Below are 25,414 nucleotides of genomic sequence, written 5' to 3' on the forward strand. Positions count from 1 at the left end.
TGTATTAGTTTCAGGTGTACAGTTAGATTATCGGTTAGACAATCATATACTTCACAGAGTGATCTCTCTAATACTTCAAGTACCCACCTGACACCATATGTAGTTATTACAATATTATTGAGTGCATTCCCTATGCTGTTCTTTACATCCACAGTATTATTTTCTAACTACCAATTTGTACTTCTTAATCCCTTTACCCTTTTTACCCAGTCCCCTGTCCTCTTCCTCTGGGAACCATCAGTCTTTTCTCCGTATCCATGAGTCTGTTTTTATTTTATTTGTTCATTTATTTGTTCTTTAGGTCCCACATATAAGTGAAATCATATGGTACGTCTTTATTGATCTGATTTATCTCACTTAGCATAATGCCCTCTAGGTCCGTCCATGTTGTCACAAATGGTCAGATTTCATTCCTTTTCATGGCCAAATAATGTTTTATTTTATATATACCATTTCTTTTTTATCAACTCATCTACTGATGGGCACTTGGTTGCTTCCATATCTTGGCTACTGTAAATAACCTTGCTGTGAACATAAGTAGGCCTATAGTCTTTAAAATTAGTATTTTGGATTTCTTTGCATATATACCCAGAAGTGAATCATGGGACATATGGCAATTTCATTTTTCATTTTTCAAGGACCCTCCATACTGCTTTCCACAGTGACTGTTACAATCTGCATTCCCACCAACATTGCATGAGGGTTCTTTTTTTCCCCACATTCTCACCAACACTTGTTGTTTGTTGATTTATTGATGTTAGTCATTCTGACAGGTATGAGGTGATATCTCAATATGGTTTTAATATTAATTTCTCTGACAATTACTGGTGTCGAGCATCTTTTCATATGTCTGTTGGGAGTCTGTATGTCCTCTTTGGAGAAGTGTCTATTCAAGTCCTCTGCCCACGTTTTAATTGGATTGTTTGGTGGGAGGTTGGCTTTGAGGTGTACGAATTCTTTATTAATTTTGGATACTAACACCTTATCAGATATTTCATTGGTGGATATCATCTCTCATTCAGTAGGTTCTCTTTTTGTTTTGTTGATAGTTTCCTTTACTGTGCAAAAACTTTTTAGTTTGATGTTATCCCATTTATTTATGTATTTTACATTGTCCAAGGAGATATGTCAGAAAAATTATTGCAATAAAAAATATCAGCGATTTGTCATAAACTAAATGACCATATAGTCATTGGTTCATTTCTGAGCTCTCTATTCAGTTCTATTGATTTATATCTCTGTTTTTATGTCAGTACCATGCTGTTTTGATTACTAAAGTGTTATAGTATAGTTTAATATTAGGTAGTGTGATACCCTCAACAACTTTTTCCCCAAGATTGCTGTAGCTATTTAGGGTCTTTTGTTGTTTTATATACATTTTTAGATTTATTTGTTTTTGTTCCACAAATCATCACATCTCTTGACAGTTCATATTGTGAATCAATAGTTCTAGTATGAAATTTGAGATTCCACATTTTGAATAACCTTCCAGATACTGCTGATGATACTGGTCCTTGGACAATATTTAGAGTAACCATATTTCATGTATAGTCCAATACTATTCTCTTAACATGTTTGGAGGAAAGATCCTTTAATTTTTCCTTGCATAAACCATAGTGCAAAGTAAAAAATTTTCTAGGTATATTTTATCTAGAATATTACAACTTTTTTCCTGGGGGTAGAATACTATCCCGTATTACTTATACCTAAACTACTTTTAGAATTTTCCAATGGACATACTGATGACACTAAGCATTTAACACAGTTATTCTATCTTTTGAAATTACACAGCTATGTTGTGGGTAGGTTGGTATAACTGAAAGCAGAAGGTCAAGAACAGTATAGACCTTGGGGATAAACTAGATTAAGATAAGTTTTTTTCCTTTTATAACTCTGAAATATATACATCCCAATTTAAACTGAATTGCTTTTTCAATTTTTCCCATAGAGGTTTGGGAGATTCATTTGAATTTCTCATCATTTACTCTGTGATGCTGTTCATTGACCTGCCTTATAAAATACCTTTCTTCTCCTTTAGCGCTTTCTGATCTGGAGATCGTGGCCCAATCTATTATCTTTATTTTTGCTGGCTATGAGACCACTAGCAATTCCCTTTCTTTCCTTATGTACTTTTTGGCCACTCACCCTGATGTGCAGCAGAAACTGCAGGAGGAGATTGATGCAACATTTCCCAATAAGGTGAGTGGGTGATACCTGAAGAGAGAGGGAGAAGTAAAGCTTTAGCAAGCATGCCTCCTCACCACTTCTTAGGAGAATGTTTTTAAGAGCATAAGCGTCAGGTCCTTTACCTGTGCTACTTAGGAAGATGTAAAAAGACTAAAAAGAAATATATGTAATGTGTGCTATTCACAGATATATAAGATCTTTGAAAAAAGTGTCCTGTTGTGTCAGTGAAAATAAAAAAACCTCAGTGGCAATTAACAATAACAATTTATTGCGCAAGTATCTGGGTAGTTACACATTGATATTTGACTGGACTTGCTTCGATCTGGCTCTTGTCTCGCTAGTATGACCTTGGCTAAGCTGGTGGGGTAACTCCACCTGTTTTTGATACTCCAGACAAGTACTGGGTGTGTTCTTCTCAGGCAAGAATCCCATCATATGGGTGCCTTTCAAACTCTACTTACACCACACTTAGCCAACATTACATTGGTTTAAAGCATGGCACATGGCCAACCCTAGCATCATAATGGGAGGGCTCGAAGTTAGATGATTAAGGGCATGGATATTGGAAGGGGTGGAGAATTGGCACCTTCACTGTAATCTACTACCTTTGGAAAACTTTGCAGTCTAGTAGAAGTCTGTTATATAGGAAAGAACATAGGGCGGAAAATAGGAAACATGAGTTTGAGTCCAGATTGTGGTTTTGGACAAGACTTACAACCTTTCTGTGCCATAGGTCCTTCCAATATAAGGTAAAGATACATTTTAATGACCCGCTAAATTAGAGATTATCTTTCTTCTCTGGATAAGATTATACTGGGATTCATTTTATTGCAGTAAGATGGAAAGGTCACTAAGAGACAGACTAGCTAAAGCATTATGTTTTCCCTTTCTTATAATAACTACAATGATAACAACACTGATAGCTGGCATATACTCCTTACTACATATGTCTGTTCTAAATGCCTTATATCTATAAATGAATTTAATATATTTTTAAAATGTACATCAAAAATAGAAACAGAATCACAGATAGAGAACAGACTGACAGCTGTGATGGAGGAGGTGGGGTGAGGGCCTGCATAAATAAGATAAAGGTTTTAAGCAGAAAATATCCCTCATAAACATAGGCAACAGCATGGTGATTATCTGAGGGGAAGGGAGAAGAGGGTAAGGGTGGATAAATGTGATGGAAAGAGACATGAGTTGGGGTGGTGAACATACAATAAAATATGCCAATGATATATTATAGAATTGTACACCTGAAACCTTTCTAACCAATGTCACCAAAAAAATTCAATTGAAAAATTATGTATTAGTCAGGATAGGCTAAGTTATGCCACAGCTACAAATTAGCCCTCTATTCTCAGTGGCTTTACATAGCAAAGGATTATTTTCAACTCGCATTCACATGTCCAAAATAAATTACTAGAAGAGGATGGGAGTGGGAGTCTCTGCTCCACATAATTACTTGGAAATATAAGCTAAAAAGTAGCTTCTAGTAGTGCACTCTCTGGAACATATAGCCTTCATGTTGGTTGGGCAATAAAGAACTAGAGTGTTGCTCACTGGCTTTTTAAATGTTTTGGCCCTGACCTGACATATGTCACCTCAACTCACAGCCCATTCTCAAAGCTGATCTCCCCTAGCCTCCAGTGGGCTGGGAGATGTGACGACTACATGGGTATTGAGTGAGCAGTGACTGTCTCTGCAGTTCAGCCTTATGAAGTATCATCTCTAATTATCTCTATGTAAATGTCAGAAAACTGAGTTACAGAAATGTGAAATAACTTGTTTTAAAATTTTAAATTAATTTTAATGGGATGACATTGATAAATCAGGGTACATATGTTCAGAGAAAACATCTCCAGATTATTTTCACATTTGATTATGTTGCATACCCCTCACCCAAAGTCAAATTGTCTTCCATCACCTTCTATCTGGTTTTCTTTGTGTCCCTCCCCTCCCCCCCATTGCCATCACATTCTTATCCATCTCTCTGAGTCTCATTTTTATGTCCCATATATGTATGAATTCATATAGTTCTTAGTTTTTTCTGATTTACTTATTTCACTCAGTATAATGTTATCAAGGTCCATCCATGTTATTGTAAATGATCCGATGTCATCATTTCTTATGGCTACATATGTATATATATGTACCAAAGCTTATAAAGAATTTGTAAAACTCAACATCAGGAAGACAAATAATCCAATCAAAAATGGGCAAAAGAAATGAATAGACACTTCTCCAAAGAGGACATACTGATGGCCAATGGCATATGAAAAAATGCTCAACATCACTAATCATTAGAGAAATGCACATTAAAACCACAATGAGATATTGCCTCACACCAGTCAGAATGGCGCTCATCAACAAAACAACACAGAATAAGTGCTGGTGAGGATGTGGAGAAAAGGGAACCCTCCTGCACTGCTGGTGGGAATGCAGACTGGTGCAGCCACTGTGGAAAACAGTATGGATATTCCTCAAAAAATTAAAAATGAAACTGCCTTTTAACCCAGCTATCCCATTTTTAGGAATATACCCTAAGAACACCATAGAACTTTTCCAAAAGAAGTGCACCCCCATATTTATGGCAGCATTGTTCAAAATAGCAAAGATCTGGAAACAGCCCAAGTGTCCATCAGGGGACGAGTGGATGAAATAAATTTTATACACAAGTTATATGGTAGTGGTAAGATGCCACTATCCAAAGCCTTAACTTCTACAATATTGCCTCTTCAATACAACACCAAGTGATACTATATATTACCCATACTGTTTTCAGATAGCTGACAAAACTGGAATTCTTGGCATGAAAAGATTGGGCTCTGGGGCTGGAAAAGCTTGTTTGAGATCTTCACAGTTTATAGTCAAACCCTGAAGCAACAATAGCCTGGGGACTGTTCCAGCAAGGCAGTAAGGACTGAGTGAGGTCCCACCTCTTTATAACTATCACTAGAATGAAATTATGTGCCCTGCTAGCTGGAATACAGCCATACCTGTCTTTTGCCAAATTTGGTTTAGAAAGGAACTCGTTTCTCTTTAACTTATTCATAGAATTTCTATATAATAGAGTGTTTCTCTCCAGATTTTATATATATCATTTAAAGAGTTAGCAAGCAGGATTTTCAACTAAAAATCAGTATGCCAAATAGGGATTTTGCTCTTTTACACATTCTCTTTCTTTGGTACAGAATTATGGCTTCCCTTTTGAAAGGAAAAGTGAGTTTGGCATACTTTAGTTAAAAGTAAGGGTCATAGTCTATTAGTCACATTTGTTTTTTCTCACATGAGAAAAAAATCACTACATGGTAATGTGAGGGATTTCAGGTCTTGCTTAGGGAATTGTCCCAAAGGTCTCCATAGTCATAACTACTCCACACATCTCAATGGGCCAATAAGCAGGTCAAAAGACATGATAGATATTAAAATGTCTATTAAGTCCTAAGGTCTTTTGCCAAAACACATTATTCTTTGGAGCTCCTAACATTTCTATAGAACTGTATTGACTGAGTTGAAAGTTGATCTCAAATCTCAATTTATCAAAATCTGTTTCTCTCTTCCCAGGCACCTCCCACCTATGATGCTGTGGTACAGATGGAGTATCTTGACATGGTGTTGAATGAAACTCTCAGGATGTATCCACTTGCTGGTAGACTCGAGAGGCTCTGTAAGAAGGATGTGGAAATCAATGGTGTGTTCATTCCCAAAGGGACAGTGGTGATGGTGCCACTCTATGTTCTTCACAATGACCCAGAGCACTGGTCAGAGCCTGAGGAATTCCGTCCTGAAAGGTACTGGGCCTCTGGGAAAGGGAACCCCCATGATCCAGGCTGGCTGGGGCGTATTCTGATATCTGTTAGTACAGATGAGAAACTGTGGTTGTACAATCATTTATATGTACATTTTTCAGAATTTTGTTTTTCTTATTATGAAAGTGATCATTGTTCGTTGACAAAATTTTATAAATTCTAGACTACAGAAAATTGTATCTGTTGATAGTCTTAATATTTTAAGATAAATTTCATTAATAATATATGTCATTATTGACATTTTTGTAAGCATACATAGATTTTTTAAATTAAAAGAGTAATGTATTTTATTTTGTACTGCTTACCTTAACTGTAAACTATAAACAATGTCCTATTATATATAACCACTATATATAAGCATACTTATGTATAAATGTTTATGTGTGTGACTATATGCAAATGCCATAAATTAATTAACCATTATCTGATTTTAGAAACACAGGCTTTTTTATTTCTTTAAGTTTTTCTATGTTGTTTTCTTTAGCTCTCTAAATTTACTACCAGTGTTCCCACATTCTGTTTTTTACATCGGCTGCCGTGCCTCTAGCATCATTGGAGTGCTTGCTGACAGCCTGATTGGTCCTCACCCCTGATAGCTTAAGCAGCCTCTTTGAGCACAGAGGTAGAAAGAGATCCTCTGGTGCTGTCTATGATTGCAGTCCTGTGTCAGTTTCCTCCTACTCTCAGTATATGGTGACTCTTCCAAAGGGAAGTCATCTGCTCTCTAGAGTCTGAGACAAACCCCCTAGGATGATATTTAACATATTCTTCTGAGTATTCAGAGCCACGGTCCAGCTTTGGAAACAACTTAAACTCTAGAGAGAGCTGTTGTTCCCATTTATTGTACTGGTGCGAAAAAGTAGAATGAACTATTGAGGGCACTAACTGGGATCTAGATTTTCCTAAGATCCCTAATTGGAGGAACCATACCTCATTTGCCATGGTGTTCCTCGTAGTAGCTTAGTGTCTACACATAATGCTTGTTGAAAGAAGAAGTTAGATATGACCAAACAGTCTGTTTTCTGGACCAAGGGATCTCTATGGCTCCTCCAAGCTCAGGAGTTTTTCCTACTGTAGCTTCATGAAACAAGAACCACTGACTTTATTTCTCTTTGATCAACAAAGATCAGTGTCAGGAAGTGGGCAAGGCGTGAGAAATTTAAATGATAAAATATGCCTACTATGGGGGAATTTTTTACATTTACACAAATATACGTGTATTTGACATATAAAAAAGCATTTTCTATGGCACAGTTTATAAATTAATTTTAATGCGTCTATGTGTACTCAGCACCAGACTTATAGCCATCAACTCATGTCCCCGCCCCATCCACATGCCTGTACTACCATCCTCCTGACTTCCATATTATTTTAAGGCATACTATTTGTAAATATTCCAATGTTTTCAAATATAAGAGCCTTTTAAAATATATAACCACAATGTCATGATTACATTCCCAAACCCACATTTTTCCTTAATATAATCAAATATTGAGGAACCAAACTTGAATAAAACATAGGCTTAACCTTCAAGGAATTTATAGCATAGTGGAACAGAGAGACAAGGAAACCAGTGATTATACTAGAGGAGCAGGATATGCCCATGTAAGTTATCTGACTTAAGTTATTCAGTGGGAGGGAGAGAGACAGAGGAGATATGTGAGGAGGGGAGAGGAGGGAAGAAGGGGAAAAGTAAGAAAAAGAAAGAGAAGGGAAGGAAAAAAATAACAATGTGACTAACGAGAGATAGGAGTCTTACTTTCTTCCTGCGTGAGCATGTGACCAACATGAGTTTGATGAAAGCTGGAACCTATCTTTCCTTTAATCAGTCTCATTTCCTACTTGCCTTTCAAAGTGTGAACATCTCAACAACCAAATGTAATTTCAGTGTTTAAAGATAAATTTTCCTTTAAACAGCATTCATCTTGTTTCTTGAGACTAAAAGCTCCTATAGAGTAAATGGAATGGAAAGAATCTATAGCTTACAATTCGCACAGCAAAATAACCATTGTAGGCTCTCACTGACTAGCCCACAGAAGTATACAGATTCGACTGATTGAGGAGCCTAAGTGAGAACAACCCCAATATGTAGCTATCATGGCTTTTATGTTTCATTAACATGTTTTTATACTTTTGTGGAACCAGGTTCAGTAAGAAAAACAAGGACAGCATAAATCCTTACATATACATGCCCTTTGGAACTGGACCCAGAAACTGTATTGGCATGAGGTTTGCTATCATGAACATGAAACTTGCTATCATCAGAGTTCTGCAGAACTTCTCCATGAAACCTTGCAAAGAAACACAGGTCAGCCACTTAACACGTTACCACTCTGCCTGTATAAATAATGATTGATTGAGAGTTTTTCTTAAACTGAGGTGTTTGTGTGTGTATGTGTGTTTGTGTGTGTGTGTGTATATATATATGACTGTGCTTATTCATTATTTAATAATTTGTTCTGTTGGCCAGAGAATCAATTTGGAGCCACCTGTGACCCTTAAGATCCCATTAGTCTGGAGTGCTAAACCTTTGGCTTTATAAATAGTCAAACTATAAAGGCCATCTAGAATCAATGCAGTTAGCATGACATGATGATGCAGAATCCTTTGAGCAAAGTTTCAAATTTGGTTTTACACCCACTGGAAAGAAGGAAAGGAAAGCACTGTGCACAGTCCTGAAGTACATTGATAATAACAGGGTTGTGAATTTGAATGAGCTCTTCTCCACCAGTAGTGACAGAAGCTCTTGTGATAGTGGTTCTCAACCACTTGCTGCACAATGAAATCAGTGGGAAGCTTAAAAAAACTCGATCCCTAGGTCATCTCAGATTCTAAAATAATTTGTCCTGTGCGGCTTTAAAAGCATCCTCTTATGTTTTCATATGCAGCTAAGGTTGAGAATCACTGATTAGAGCATTTCTGCCTGATGTGAAGAAGTCCCACAGTCCATGGCCATCCTGGCTACTTTAACTCTGCTTCTGGGAGTTATGCTGCAATTAAATTGGGTTACTTACATCCTAATAAAAATCTTTCTCAATATGTTCTCATCCTTTAACTCCTAGTTTACTTCCAAGGTGTCTCCAAAAGACTTCCACATGTAGTCCAGAGCCCATTTTTTCCTCTGGTCTGTTTTTGCTTCTGCAGGCTGGTATCATCACTCATACTACCTAAATTAATACTTTTTCATTGAACCATCCAGTCTGGTTCTCTGCTTTATTTGTACCTATGAATGTCTTTTACTCTATCACCTCATTTTATTCATTTATAAGTTCCCAGTGGTACCTTGCAGTCATCCAGGAAATGCTTATAGAGTTTTTGTAGTTGATTTGGCGATATTGGATACAAATTTTAAATTATTTAATTCAAAAAAAAATTAACAAACAATGTTTGCAATGTGCTTTTTCTATGTATGCTGGTCTGTGTACAGGGGAAATCTATGCATGCAATTTGAAATTTAAAATAGATAGGTTTTACATTAATAACAAGATCTGGAATCTGTCCTCTGAAGAACATGAACAATAGTTTCCATTGATTCATGTCAAGCAAGGCTCTTTAATAAGGCTTATTTCTAGGACTCATGCATGTATTATGCAGCTCTTTTTTTTAAGTAGGTTTTATTATAGAAGAGGAGGAGGAGGAGGATTTCCATCTTAGTTGTGGCTTTGGGCAGCTATGTAGCAGCCCTGTAAGTGTGTACAAACAAGGACTCAGCCCTGAGAAGTAGTGGGCCTCCAGCACACCTACTGTGGGGCAGACACTACCCAAAAGCTCCTCGTCACCCATGGTTGGTGGTTCTCACTCTACAGACAGTTTTCTGTCTTTAAGTCAACTGAGATCAGAAGGTTACTCTGTTGGTGGCTCTCCCAACACTGAATTTTTGAGAATAGAGCTAAAGTTAGTTGAAACACTGTATAGATCTTCAGAAGTTCACAATTTACACTCCACATGAGAACCAGGAGATGTTAGAAAACAGGCACAATGCTTCACAAAGACCTTTTCCATAATGAAACTGGAAGGTTTCTACTGGGAGAGGTAACTGCACTTTTAAGAAGGCAAGGATGTTTCAAATAATTAAAAAGTATAACACGTACTAGGATCACCTTGCAAGTTCAAGCATGCGCAAAATTAATTCTCTATGGCTTTTCCAAATAGTTTGCCACAATGCCTAAGAATCTGATTTAAAATTTTAAAATCCATTGTTTTGCTTAAAATTTAAACAAAAACAAACACAAACCTATATCATTTGATCTCTGGCATGGTACAGAAAAGGTGTTTATTGATATTTTCTTGAATGAATGTATTGATGAATGCTTTAACAGACCAGTCCTGAGACAGCTTATTAAATATGTGTAAAGAAGTAAAGATATATTAAGCTAAAGTAATTTTTATATGTGTATAAAACATCATTGTCCTCAATGTATCTCATCTACTTTGCTTCTGTTGTTGACAGTGTTTCATTAAAGTTGGTAGTAACAAGCTTTTTTAACATTTGCAGATTCCTCTGGAAGTAGAGTTTGTAGGACTTATTCAACCAAAAAACCCCATTGTTCTAAAGGCTGAGTTGAGAGAAGGGACTGTATGTGGAGCCTGACTTTCCCTAAGGACTTAACACTTTGTTCTTCAAGGGAGCTCTACTCACTGACACCAGAGATCTTTGTGAAGAAAACCCAGAAATGAAGATGGGCTTACCCTACTGCACTTGATGGATGGCTAGGGATTCTGTACATTTATTTAGGCTTTTCAGTGTCTATACAGAGTGTTATATATTGTGTAATATACTGTTCACAAAAATTAGGGGATATTTCAAAATGAATATGAAGAGATAAAAAAAGAAGCATTTGATTTTTTTATTAAACAAGAACATCATAAAAGCAAATGACAAGTCAAAGAAAGTTGTTTGATTATGCAAATGAGATGCAAAACCAACTTTTATTTTATTGGTGAAAATACACTATATAAAAGGCTGAAAGTACTGGAGTATCTGCACATTTCCTGAACTCCTAATTTTTGTGAGCAGTGTATAAGTGCCTGATATGAAAACCCAGCTAATTGGGCTCTTACACTTCTGTCTCCATCCACCCTCACTTAGTACCATCTACTCTTCCTTACCACTAGTCAAGAATACAAATTTCTCTTCAATTTTGTCAAAAAACTTTAATGACAATAAGAATTATTGTGGTAATGGCAGTAGTAACATTTGTATCACATGTTTTATTTTGAATACTTTATTGTATATTATATTGAACCACTCAATAAACATCTTCACAATAGTATTATCTAATGCTTTCATGTACAGTAGGGGAAAATTTGTAGAACCAAATCAGTGGGAACCAGTGACTAAATGTCTTTGGCCATCACAATCACTGGTTGGGTGGGGCTTTTTTCAGAACTCCAATTTGATATATTAAAATAGGTGAGAGTTATCCGTGTGTGATTTTACCATTGTTTAGAAATTATATTTATAATATTATTCTATCTTTTTGGGAACACTCAGCTGTGGCATTTATTATGTTATTAGTTTTGATTTAATGTTTCACCTCACCTTGCCTGATGATTCTGGAAGACAGGAAACATGTTTTCTTATATTTTTTGTATGTCATCCTCAAATCCGAACTCTCTTAACACAATGAACATTGAAGAAAGAAAGTTGATTGGTCAATTGATTGAGCAGTAATGTATAAGCATTCATCAGTTTCAGAAGCTGCACAGGGTTCTCCTTTTTCTTCTCTGCCCCTCCCCTCCCCTTTGTTTCTCCTCCCATCCTTTCCTTTATTCCCCCTTCCCCTTCTCTTGCTTCCCCTTCCTCCCCTTTCTCTTCTCTTTCCCATCCCTTCCTATCCCCTCCCCTCCCCTCCTCTCTCCTTCCCTTCTCTTTCCTTCTTTTGCTTCCCTTTTCCTTCCTTTGCTTCCCCTTCCCTTCCCTTGTTTCCCCTTCTCTTCCTTTCCCCTCCCTTCCTTTTCCTTTCCTTTTGGGATTATTCACTCCTAAAGCCAATAGGCACGGCGCAGGATTATTGGCAAACATGCACGGCAGAAAAGGGAGTCACAGTGGTTCGAACTTGGAGATCAAATAGGGTGGTAAGGTGTCCATATTGAGGGTAGCCCAGTATGGGTGTGGGAGCCCACACAAGGTGATCAACGTGCCCATGCAGAGGGGTGGCCTGGTGAAAGCAGCCAGAACTTAAATAGGGTGTGGAGAACCCAAGTAGGATAAGGAGGGCATTCATGAGTGGAAAGGGATGGAGCAAGGATTGGTTACGTAGAGGAGGATTGATCAAAGAAGTAAACATATTAAGGATAATGAAAGCCAGTTTTCTCACTGTTGGAGAAGGAGTCACTGAATCAAAAAGAGAAAAACAGAATTAACCCTATGGACTCAGAGACTGGAGCTGAACAGATTTATATAAATTTATGTTTTTTAAGATAGATAGATAGATTAGATAGATAGATAGACAGACAGAAAGATAGATATTTGTGTGCATGTTGTGTATAAAAGCACACATTCTCTATTTCTCTCCACTGAGAGGGCTTAAAAACTTTATAACAATGAGCACAACTCATGCCCAGATCTTGGCTTATAAAAACCATTTCCACCTAAAGGGACCCAAGCTCCTTAGAGAAATGGCTGCTTTGAGGGCCAGGGCTGAGAAGATGCAAGATGAGCCTGAAACATCTTGTGCTAGAAAGCAAGAAAATACTGAACACTGAGGGGGACCTGTCAGAAAGACACAGAAGCCAGGCTGAGGGGCTTCCCCTGACCAAACCAGGAATAGTTTAGCTCCATAATAAATAATGGTGGCAAGAAATTATAACACATTGAATGAAGTAGGAAAAGATGAGTGCATGCAGACATCTACAAATAAATGGATAAATTGCAACTGGGTGAGTATATTTACACAGTTTCAAATAGTACTGCTCAAAATATCCCTTAATTGCAAAGAGGAAGGACAGCTTCACAGTGGAGGACCCTGGCAGACACTCCCTTAATCAAGTGACCAGGTAAGTATCATCAGATAAGAGATGAATTGACCATGCATCACCTGACTGACACAGTGAGAAGAACTCAGCCTTGCCTCTGCAATAGATCATATACAACTTCCCTCATCTCATGGATATGCATATGTGTTAGTCATAATCTGTATGTTTTCTCAGTGAACTGAAGCTTTCCCTTTTAGACAAGCTACTTCCCCTTTTGTGGCTAAAGTCCTGTTAGGGAAGATTATCCTTGCCTGGAGAACTCTCAAACTCCATAGTGATTGAGGAACACATTTAACTAGTCAGGTACTTCAACAAATCTGTGCTGTTTGGCTGATCTTACAATATTTTGGTTGAGCTTACCATCCTCAATCCTCAGTTTTATTCAAACATACTAATGGCATTATTTAGATTCAATTGGCAAAATTTGTAGAGACTATCCAGTACTTTGGCCATAAGGATTGCCATTGGTCCTTTTAAATCCATCTTTGGGACTTATAAAATCTCACCGTTCAAGATAGTTACTGGATGCCCCCATTCATTTGATTCCTGCTTCTTTTGATCCACAGTTAGTAAATGCAGGCATACTTCAATATAGTAAAGGCCTAATTGCTTCTATTGAAAATAACCATGCTTTGGAGTGATGTCAGAGAAATGGAAGCATGAGAAGTATTCTTTGTCTCTCTCCTTGAAGTTTCAACAATTTTAACAGCTATAATTCCACAAAGGATTCACTGCTCAATGTACAAACACGTCCAAGTGATCTCCACATTGAAACATCTGAAGGTGGGCAAGTGACAGGTGGGAAGAAAGAAGAGCTGAGAGGGTGCCAGGGATGCAGCTCAGAGCTCACAGCCCAGAGCTCTCTGTAGGTCTCATCCTGGAGAGGGCAGGAATCAGGTTGCTGCTGGCACTTCCTGCAGGAGTGGTCAGTATGAGCTTCAACTGAACCCAGTGACCTGGGCAGGGACATGCAGAGAGATGTGGCCACACTTGTCTGGCAGTTGATATTGCAGACAGAGAAATAAAACCATGGAAGCTGGCTGCCTTTCTTCACACTCCCATAGCTGGCAGCAGGTCCAGGAGAAGGTGTAGCAGTGAGTGTTGGGTTGCAGAGCACATTATCTGCAAACCCAAGAGCTAGTACTACAGAAACAGGTTTTCCCTGAGCAACAGGCACAATCTGCGATTAATCGTAGGGTAGGTTGAAGACACAGAGGGAGGCTGCAGAGATCTGCCAGTCACCATTACTGGGAGAGCAAAGCCACAAAGGCAGGAGGCAGCTTCCCTGAGTTCACCCCATCCCTACACATCACAGCTGCTCTGCTAGCCATGTCTGACTTCAGGGGACAACACTGGGATTTCAGATTTGGAACCCCATTGCCCACCACATTCCCCCATGGAATTGGTCCCCTGACACAGTGAAGACATCTATTTTCTCAGGGAACAAAAGCCGTTTTCCATGGCCTTGAAAAGTTCTGGAAAGCCAGAGCAATGAAAAAGAACTAAGAAAACCTTAGTGCCCTAACATGTGGTCCATCTAGAGAATGTTTCATGTGCACTTGAAAAGAATGTATATTCTGCTGCTTTGGGATGAAATGTTCTGTAGGTATCAATTATAAATCCATCTGCTCCAGTGTATTGTTTAAGATGCTGCTGCCTTGTTAATATTTTTTGTCTGGAATATCTATTTATTGATGTCAATGAAGTGTTGGATTGTTGTTTTTTTTAGTTGAAAGGCAGGGAGGCAGAGAGATAGGCTCCCGCATGTGCCCTGACTGGGATCCACCCAGCAAGCTCCCTACCAGGGGATGCTCTGCCCATCTGAGGCTGCTGCTGGGGTGAGGCCATAAAGCCATCCTCACCCAGGGTCCACTTTTTCAAACCATTAGATCCATGGCTGCAAGAGGGGAAGAGAGAGAGAGAGAGAGAGAGAGAGAGAGAGAGAGAGAGAGAGAAGGGAGAAGAGGAGAGTCAGAGAAACCTATGATCACTTCTGTGTGCCCTGACCAGGAATCAAACCCAGGACTTCTACACACTGGGCAATGCTCTACCACTGAGCCATAGGCCAGGGCCTCATTGGAATGTAAACCCCCCTACTATGACTGTATTACTTTCTCCCTTAATGTCCAACAAAATTTTCTTTATATACAATATGTATGTGCTCCTGTGTTGAGTGTATTGGTGTTTTCAAGGGTTATATCCTTTTGTTAGATCAATCCCTTTAGTACTATGTAATATCTTCCTTTGTTTCTTTTTATGGCCTTGTTTTGCAGTCTATTTTGTCTGATATAAATATTGCTATCCCAGCTATGTTTTCATTTATATTTACATGGAATATTTTTTCCCATTCCTTCACTTTCAGTCTGTGTGTATCTTTTATCATGAGGTAAGTCTCTTGTAGATAGCATATATATGGCTCATGCTTTGTTATCCATTCATATTTGTTTTACATGGGGGCACTATATACCTGCTACCCAATATGTTGCTTAAGACATACTCATCAAATATTTGCCAAACAAATATATAAATGTAATGTAGAGATATCATATTCTGGTGAGGAGAGCACCAGGTGAAAGCATTACATGGTAGGTTTTGAAGAAAGTGATGATACACAGAATCTATTCTAAAACTAAGCAACAATATGGAGCCAAAATAAACTCAGTGAAATAAAAAATTTTAGTATCTGCACTGAGATAGGGAAAGAAAGAAGTTCAACATATCCTTATAATGGTGAGGAAGCACAGGGTGTATAAGAATGACATGATAGTAAATAAGAAGGCGATATAGGAATATGCCATTTTCTTATTTTATTCCTGTAACTGAAATCTCTTGACATTATTAATGTAATACTATAATAATATATTATTATATATTAATATATTATTAGTTAATATATAATTAATTATTAATATATTATTATAATGCTATAATAATATATTATTATTACTATAATAATATATTAGATTGATATATATATAATATACTATAATTATATGTAATAGTATATTATTACATTAATGTTATATTATAGATATCATTTATAAAACTGGAATATGAGTGGGATATACTAGCGATGATTTCCTGCCTCCATTCTTTGACTTCTTTTTATGACTATAGCACATGGGAAACCCTCAACAGCATTGTGTGGACATTCAAGACTAGATGTTTATCAGACTGTTCTCAAAAGGGTTGAATAGAAAGGGGCTAAAGAAATGTGGATTCTGCCTGACCTGTGGTGGCACAGTGGATGAAGCTTCGACCTGGAATTCTGAGGTCGCTGGTTCAAAACCCTAGGCTTGCCTGGTCAAGGCACTTATGGGAGTTGATGCTTCCTGCTCCTTCTCCTGTTGTCTCTATGTCTTTCTTTTCTCTCTCTCTCTCTCTCTCTCTCTCTCTCCTATCTTTCTTTCTTTTCTCTTTTTTATTATTAATTTTAATGCAGTGACATTGATAAATCAGGGTACATATGTTCAGAGAAAACATCTACAGATTATTTTGACATTTGAATATGTTGCATACCCTTCACCCAAAGTCAAATTGTCTTCCATCAACTTCTATCTGGTTTTCTTTGTGCCCCTCCCCTCACCCCACCCACTCTCTCTTCTTCCTCACACCCCCCCATTACCATTACATTCTTGTCCATGTCTCTGAGTCTCATTTTTATGTCCCAACTATGTATGGATTCATATAGTTCTTAGTTTTTTTTTTATTTACTTATTTCACTCCGTATAATGTTATCAAGGTCCATCCATGTTATTGTAAATGATCCGATGTCATCATTTCTTATGGCTGAGTAGTATTCCATAGTATATATATACCAAAGCTTTTTGATCCACTCGTCCACTGATGGACACTTGGACAGTTTCCAGATCTTCGCTATTGTGAACAATGCTGCCATAAACATGGAGGTGCATTTCTACTTTTGGAACAGTTCTATGGTGTTCTTAGGGTCTATTCCTAAAAGTGAAATAGCTGGGTCAAAAGGCAGTTTGATTTTTATTTTTTGAGGAATCTTCATACTGTTTTCCACAGTGGCTGCACCAGTCTGCATTCCCAACAGCAGTGCAGGAGGATTCCCCTTTCTCCACATCCTCGCCAGCACTTATTCTGTGTTGTTTTGTTGATGAGTGCCATTCTGGCTGGTGTGAGGTGATATCTCATTGTGGTTTTAATTTGCATTTCTTTAATGATTAGTGATGTTGAGCATATTTTCATATGCCAATTAGCCATTTGTATGTCCTCCTTGGAGAAATGTCTATTCATCTCTTTTGCCCCATTTTTTGATTGGATTGTTTGTCTTCCTGGTGTTGAGATTTACAAGTTCTTTATAAATTTTGGTTATTAACTCCTCATCAGACATATTGTCAAATATGTTCTCCCATTGTGTAGTCTGTCTTTTTGTTCTGTTCTTATTGTCTTTAGCTGTGCAAAAGCTTTTTAGTTTGATATAGTCCCATTTGTTTATCCTGTCTTTTATTTCACTTGCCCGTGGAGATAAATCAGCAAATATATTGCTGTGAGAGATGTCAGAGAGCTTACTGCCTATGTTTTCTTCTAAGATGCTTAGGGTTTCACGGCTTACATTTAAGTCTTTTATCCATTTTGAGTTTACTTTTGTGAATTGTGTAAATTGGTGGTCTAGTTTCATTTTTTTGCAGGTAGCTGTCCAATTTCTCCTCTCTTTCTAATAAAAATGAATAAATAAATTAAAAGAAAAAGCTACAGAATAAAGCTTCAATTATTTTTTTTAAAAAGAAAGTGGATTCCAAGATGAAAAATAAGCCAGAAGCCCCTAGGGATTGTTTTGCTCCACAGTTAATTGGCCCTGGGACAATAATAATCCCATGTTATCTTTAAAGCCACACTCTCCAAAATATCTCATTCCTCTGATTCCTACAAGTAAACTCCAAACAAACCCCTTTGGGAATGCCAATCTCAAGGCATACAACACAGTTTACTATGCATTTTGAGAAATGATTTCCAGAAGAGATTCAGGATGAGTCCTCCGGGTTGGAATCCCTGATGTCACATAGGTAGTGCTCTCAATTTACCTCAGCTGAAATCTTAGGTTCTAAGGATTAGGGTTAGGATTGTTTTATTTCTCACAGATGATGCTCCTCTTCCTTCATAATTGCTTATACCAGGCCAAATGTATTCCCACTCTAATATTTCTCATTGCTGCTGAGGAAACATTCAGGAAGGGGATTAGTCTAAAAACAACAGTGCTAGATCCAAATTCATATTTATTAAATGAAGAAGGAGGTATAGAACTAAGAAGACAGTGTCCCCATGTTTATGGCAGCATTGTTCACAATAGTGAAGATCTGGAAACAGCCCAAGTGTCTGTCAGTGGATGAGTGGATCAAAAAGCTTTGGTACATATTTACTATGGAATACTACTCAGCCATAAGAAATGATGACATCGGATCATTTACAGTAACATGGATGGAACTTGATAACATTATACTGAGTGAAATAAGTCAATCAGAAAGAACTAAGAATTATATGAATCCATACATAGATGGGACATAAAAATAAGATTCAGAGACATGGACAAGAATGTGAAGGTAACAGGGGGTGGAGGGGAGAAGTTGAGGGAGGGGGTAGGGTGAAGGGAAGGGCACAAAGAAAAGCAGATAGAAGTTGAGTGAAGACAATTTTACTTTGGGTGAGGGGTATGCAACATAATTAAATGTCAAAATAATCTGGAGATATTGTCTCTGAACATATGTACCCTGATTTATCAATGTCACCTCATAAAAATTAATTTAAAAAAAAGCCTTGAGTGATCTAAAAATCTGTCTTTCACTGCCTGGCTTATTTCACTTAGCCTAATAATATCTAGGTCCATCCATGCTGTAGCAAATGGTAAGATTTCTTTCTTTCTCTTTCAATTAATTAAAAAAATTAAATTTAATGGGGTGACATTGATCAATAAGAATACATAGATTTCAGGTAAATATTTCTATAGCATTTGAACTATTCATTGTGTTATGTGCCCATCACCCCAAGTCAAATCATTTTCCATCACTGTGTATTTGTCCGTCTTTACTCCCCTCCTCCAGGTCCCTCCCCCCAAACCTCTTCCCCTTGGTAACCTCTTCACTTTTGTCTATCTCCATGAGTCTCATTTTTATATCCCACCTATGTGTGAAATAATATAGTTCGTAACTTTTTCTGATTTACTTACTTCAGTTAGTATAATGTTCTCAAGGTCCATCCATGTTGTTGTAAATGGCAACATGTCATCATTTTGTATGGCTGAGTAGTATCCCATTGTATATATGTATCATTTTTTCTTCATCCAATCCTCTATGGAGGGATGCTTTGGTTGTTTTCATGTCTTGGCCATTGTGAATAATGCAGCAATGAACATGGGGTGCAAGTGTCTTCATGTACAATGTTTTTGAGTATTTTTGGGTAGTCAGTAGAGGAATTGATGGTCCTATGGTAGTTCTATTATTAATTTTTTGAGGAACAACCATACTTTCTTCCACAATGGCTGTACCAGTTTACATTCCCACCATCAGTAAATGAGAGTTCCTTTTTCTCCACAACCTTTCCAACATTTGATATTACCTGTCTTGTTGATAACAGCTGATCTAACAGGCATGAGGTAGTATTTCATTGTAGCCTTAATTTACATTTCTCTAAAAGCTAGTGAAAACAAGCATCTTTTCATATATCTGTTGGCCATTTGTATGTCTTCTTGGGAGAAGTGTCTGCTCAAGTCCTCTCCCCAATTTTTATATGGATTGTTTGCTTATTTGTTGCTGAGCTTTGTGAGTTTTTTTATATATATTTTGGATATTAACCCCTTATTAGAACTGTTGTTTGTAAATATTATCTCCCATTTGGTTGGCTGCCTCTTTGTTTTGTTGTCAGTTTCTTTTGCTATCCAGAAGCTTTTAGGTTTGATATAGTCCCATTCATTTATTTTTGCCTTTACTTCCCTAGCCTTTGGGGTCAAATTTATAAAATGTTCTTTATGGCCAAAGTCTGTAAGTTTTATACTTATGTTTTCATCTATGTAAATTATTGTTTCAGATCTTATCTGTTTTGAATTCATTTTTGTGCATGAGGACCAACTGTAGTCAAGTTTCATTCCTCTGCACATGGCTTTCCGGTTTTTCTAGCACCATTTGTTGAAGAAGCTTTATTTTCTCCATTGTATGTTTTTGGCTCCTTTGCTGAAGATTACTTATCCATATATATATATTAACTATAACTTGAAGTCAGGTATTGTGATATCTCCCACCTCATTCTTTTTTCTCAGGTTTGATTTGACTATTCCGCATTTTATATGGTTCTATACAAACCTGATGATTTTTTGTTCTATTTGTTTAAAAAATAACATTGATATTTTAATGGGGATTGTATTAAATTTGTGTATTGCTTTGGGTAATATGGTCATTTTAACTATGTTGACCCTTCCAATCCATGGGCATGAAATATTTTTCCATTTTATTGTGTCTTCAATTTTTAATTTATTCATTGTTTTAAGAGAGGTGGGTGGGGGAGAGAGAGGGTAACAGAGAGAGAAGGGCAAGGGGAGGAGCAGGAAGCATTAACTCCCATTATGCCTTGATCAGAGAAGCCTAGGGTTTTAAATGGGCAACTTCAGAGTTCCAGGTCAATGCTTTTTTTATCCACTGCACCACCACAAGTCAAGCCTCAATTTCTTTTAATAATGTTTTGTAGTTTTCAGTATATAGGTCCTTCACATACATTGCTCAGTTTATTGCTAGGTATTTTTGTTGTTGTTGTGCTAATTTTTTCTATAGTCTTTTTGTTCTCTATTTCATTTAGTTCTGCTCTAATTTTTACTATTTTCTTTCTTCTGCTGGCTATGGGTTGCCTTTATTCTTCTTTTTTTAGTTTTTTAAGTTGTTATGTTAAATTATTTACTTGGGATCTCTCTTGTTTCTTGATATAAGGTTGTAATGATATAAACTTTTCTCTTAATATTGCTTTCACTGCATCCCAGAAGTTTTTCTGTCATGTTGTCATTCTCATTTATCTGTATATATCTTATGATCTCTGTTTCAATTTTTCATTGACCCAGTCATTTTTTTAAAGTATGTTGTTTAATTTCCACATTTTTATGGGTTTCTTTACTTCCTTATTGCAGTTGAATTATAATTTCAGAGCACTAACATCAGAGAATATGCTTGGTATAATTTTAATCCTCTTGAATTTGTTGATGTTAGTTTTGTGGTCAAACGTGGTCTATCCTTGATAATGTTCCATGCACACTGGAAGGAAATGTATAATCTGATGTTCTGGGATGGAATGTTCTGTAAATGTCTATTATGTCCATTTGGTCGACTGTGCCATTTAAGGCCAAAATTCCTTTATTGATTTTCTGTTTGGGTGATCTATCTAAAGCCATCAATGGTGTGTTGAGATGTTCAAGTATGATTGTATTTAGGTGCTCCCTGATTCAGAGCATATATATAAATCAGTGTTATATCTTCTTGCTACAGTGTTCCCTCTTTCATTATGAAATGTTCATCTTTTTCTCTTGTTACCTTTCTTGTCTTGAAGTCAGCATTGTCAAATATTAGTATGGCTACATCTGCTTTTCTTTGGGTATTATTTTCTTGGAGAATCATTTTCCAACCTTTCACTTTGAGTCTACTTATATGTCCCTGCAGCTTAAATACACCTCTTGAAGGCAGCATACAATTGGTTTTGCTTTTTGATCCAATCTGCTACTCTGTGCCTCCTTATTGGTGAGTTCAGTTCATTACATTTAGGGTAATTATTGATGGTTGAGGATTTCCTATAGTCATTTTATGTTTTGTTTTCTGGAACTCTGTGTCTCCTTTGGTTCTTCTCTTTTGTGCTTCTTTCAGTTGTTTTGTTTGGTGTAGGAGATGACTCTCACCAATATAAATGGCAGTTAACTGCAGAGCAAGGGTTAATTGGAGACAAGAGATCTTGGAGTATATTGGCCATAAAGAGACATTGGCCAGGATTACTTGAATGCATGTATGCAGGATTATTGGAGGAATGCCTCCAAGAACCAGATATCTTTTGTGAATGATAAGCTCTGGGACTCTGAATCTTCTTGTGTCCTTGTTCATGAAAAGAAACAGTAGGTGTACAAGGTTGGGGATGAAAGGGATGGGGAAAAAGGCTTGTATAACTTTCTAGTTTTATCTGCTGAGCTATGGCTTTTGGAACTCAATAAACATTCAGTGGTGCAGTTTCTCAGGGCTGATACCACCTAAGAGTTTCAACCTTCTGCCTAGTTATTTGAATCTGGTTTGTTTTTTGCCTTGCAAGTCTGAACCGTAAAGAAATTCATAACATGTGGCACCCAATGTTGGGCCCCATCCCATGAATGGGGGCTCAAAGAGGTCAGATGTTGTAGTCTTGGGATCATCAGACCAAAGGGAGTATAAGACCGCTCCAAAGGTAAGCGAATCCTTCGGGAGGCAGCATGATAGGGAATTCTCATGCCAATTCCTCAGTGCAGACCCAAAAATACATTAAACTACTGCAAACATTATTAGAAGGTTCTGGTGTAACAGTAAAAAGTAAAAATATTGTTATTATTTAAAAATATAAATAAGCATTGTTACTGGTTTTAGTGACAAGGAAAGGCTGCTTTAAGTTTAAAAACCTGGAACGAAGTAAAGAGAGCTTTACAGCATACTCATCAGCAAGGAGACACTATTCTTATTTCTGTTTTGTCTCTTTGTAATTTAATTTCTTTAGCTTTGCAGCCATTACAGTCTGATTCTGAATCCTCATGGTCTCCAGTTCATCAGGTAAAGTTTGATATTGATATAGGTTGAGCAATAACTGTTAAAAGGAGAGAAGCTTGAAGCTTTACATCAGTTGGTACAAACTTTATTAGAATTAGGACATATAGAAAAATCACAAAGTCCTTAGAATTCTCCAATCTTTGTAATAAAGAAAAAATACTGATTTTTTTTGGTGTTTTGGTTATGATCCTCTGAGCTATCATTTTGTTTCTTATTTCTTTACCTAGAAACTTAGGCAGGGGACATGTGTTGAGTCTGACTATAGAAGACATCCCAGCAGCTGCCAATAAAATTTTCTTGGGGAAATTTTGTTTAGTTTCATCTATCATCAGTCCCTCTGTCAGAAAGTGCCCTGATTAAAATCAGGCAGGCATCTTTCTAGTCTGACTATGCTCTGAAATCCAAGGTTTCTCTCTGGTTTGTCTGGTCTGGTCTGTCCAATTATAATTTCTGTTTAGTTTTTGTTTGATGTTGTCTAAAATGTGATTTTTTAAGGCCTGAATTAAGTTCTTGCATGAAAAAATTGGAAATGCCAGTTCTTATATTGAAAAAGAGTTTCATCCATATACTTTTTGTTTTAAAATTAGAAATGATAAAGAGCACTCATTTAAATTTAAATAGAATAGAATATGAGTCTTTAAGACTTGCTACTTTGGTTAATGCTTTGTAAGGTGTATTCAAAGTTAGAAGTCCAGTAATAATTTAAGTATTAAGATTAATCAAAGTTATATGTTATACTTATGTTTCTGTACTGAAAATTGTCTTGTTTGTGTGTAAATATATGCTCAGATCTATAAAACAAAGGAATTAAGCAAAATCAAGTCATGTCAAAAATTTATCTGCTTCAGGCAGTTGGCTGCTTGTCAGACAATATTCTATGAGTGGAAATTTAGCTCCTCTGATGTCCTATAATAGACTTAACAATACAAAGGACTTTTAGATATAAAAGTTAATGCATCTGTTATTGCTAAAAAACTTTAGTTTTCTTCCTGGCCCACTTAGGTAGTAGTCACTAAGCTGCACAGCTTAGGGAAAAGTCCCTAACAAAGCTCTAAATTTTTTTAAAATAGGAAAATAACAAGGGTCATTTAGCCTCTGATGAAGAAAAATATGTTTCTTGTAAGTAATTAGAGGATTGACTTTTTAAATTACAGTCTAAACTTTCTGACAAGGAGGTTTTTATACTCAATATGACCAAATCCCTGTCAAAACTCTTAAAGAGTTAAAAACAGCTTGCTCTCAGTATAGAACTAACTGTCCTTATATGCAGGAACAGCTATTCTCCTTCATGGACTCTGAATGTTTTATCTCAAAGAATTTAGAGATGTTAGCTCAGATTGTTCTTTCAAAAGTGGAATAGTTACAATTTATGACTTAATAGAAGAATCAGGCTCGTATTCAAGCTAATAGGAATGCTAACATTAACCCTTTTGTTAATATTACAGAAGATATACTTTTTAGACAGGGACTGTTTGCTACTTTACAACAGCAATGTAAGCAAAATATAGGGATGAGAATTTGTTCTTATCTCCACAGATATGGAAGACTAGTAGATACCTTCCAGAAAATTAAAGTCTTGGCATGAGTTGGAAATAGAAGAAAGGGAGATTTGACATCTTTGAACTATCAGAAGAAGAAATAAAGAGACTAAGCCTAGAGCCAAAGGTTATTAGAGAAATAAAGATGTAGGCAACTACTACACAAAAAGCTGAACTACCTATTTAGGAGCAACTAAACAAACTTACCCATGAGGCAAAAAGAAGGGCAGGGGGAATTTAGGACTAAGACTTCAAAAAATATCTTTGACTCTGTTTCTAGCAATGTTAACTGTTGTGTCTATAACAATAAGCAGAACTAACTATTCTTACTAAGTTTATATTATTTCCACAAGGAATGTTTAATAGCTCGACATTGTGTCAAAATTATGTAAATCAACCTTTAGAAAAAGTTTGTCAGAAATATCCTTAATCTTTGAAAATCCATTATATGAATGACATATTAATAGCTTGTGAAAATAATGATGAGCTTTCAGTCTCCTTAAAGATGCTTCTAAAACCTTGAATTCATATGCTTTAATTATAGCTGAAGACAAAATTCAAACATCTTGTCCTTTTACGTATTTAGGGAATATAATTGAAAATCAAAGAATTATTCCTCAATAGGTTAATTTACAAACTAACTCCTTGTATACTTTAAATGACTTTCAAAAATAATTGGGTGATATTAATTGGTTGAGTCCCTCTCTAGGAATCCCTACTTATACACTAATAAATTTATTTAATATTCTTCAAGGAGATTCTGATTTAAACAGTTCTAGACAGTTAACAGAAATGGTAAAACAAGAGCTATCACTTATTGACAAAATTATGCATACTGCTTATTTATATCAAATTGATACACATCAACCTATTCAATTAATTATTTTTCCCTCAGAACATTCTTCTTCTGACATCATATGGTAAGAAAACAAGATATTAGAATAGCAATTTCTACCACATAAGACTCAAAAGAAATTATTACTTAGAGCAAATCTGTACTTTAACTATTAAAAGTAAACATAGGATAAGACAATTAACTAGAAATTATCTGAATAAAATTATTGTACCTTTGACATGTAATCAGATTTCAGAAAACTGGAAGTTAAATATTGATTGGCAA

General features: G+C 36.5%; 1 protein-coding gene across 1 annotated transcript in view; it reads left to right on the forward strand.

Annotated features, from left to right (window-relative positions):
* The window catches only part of LOC136334284 (cytochrome P450 3A12-like), a 40,195-nt gene extending 28,920 nt beyond the window's left edge, over window positions 1-11,275 (forward strand). The window contains exons 10-13 of the mRNA XM_066274315.1: window positions 2,039-2,199; window positions 5,758-5,984; window positions 8,148-8,310; window positions 10,498-11,275. Of these exons, the coding sequence (XP_066130412.1) occupies window positions 2,039-2,199; window positions 5,758-5,984; window positions 8,148-8,310; window positions 10,498-10,593 (647 nt within the window). The 3' untranslated portion in view covers window positions 10,594-11,275. The remainder of the gene's footprint in view (window positions 1-2,038; window positions 2,200-5,757; window positions 5,985-8,147; window positions 8,311-10,497) is intronic.
* Window positions 11,276-25,414: the final 14,139 nt, after the last annotated feature.

Source organism: Saccopteryx bilineata, chromosome 4, assembly GCF_036850765.1.
Source record: "Saccopteryx bilineata isolate mSacBil1 chromosome 4, mSacBil1_pri_phased_curated, whole genome shotgun sequence".
Classification (NCBI taxonomy): domain Eukaryota; kingdom Metazoa; phylum Chordata; class Mammalia; order Chiroptera; family Emballonuridae; genus Saccopteryx; species Saccopteryx bilineata.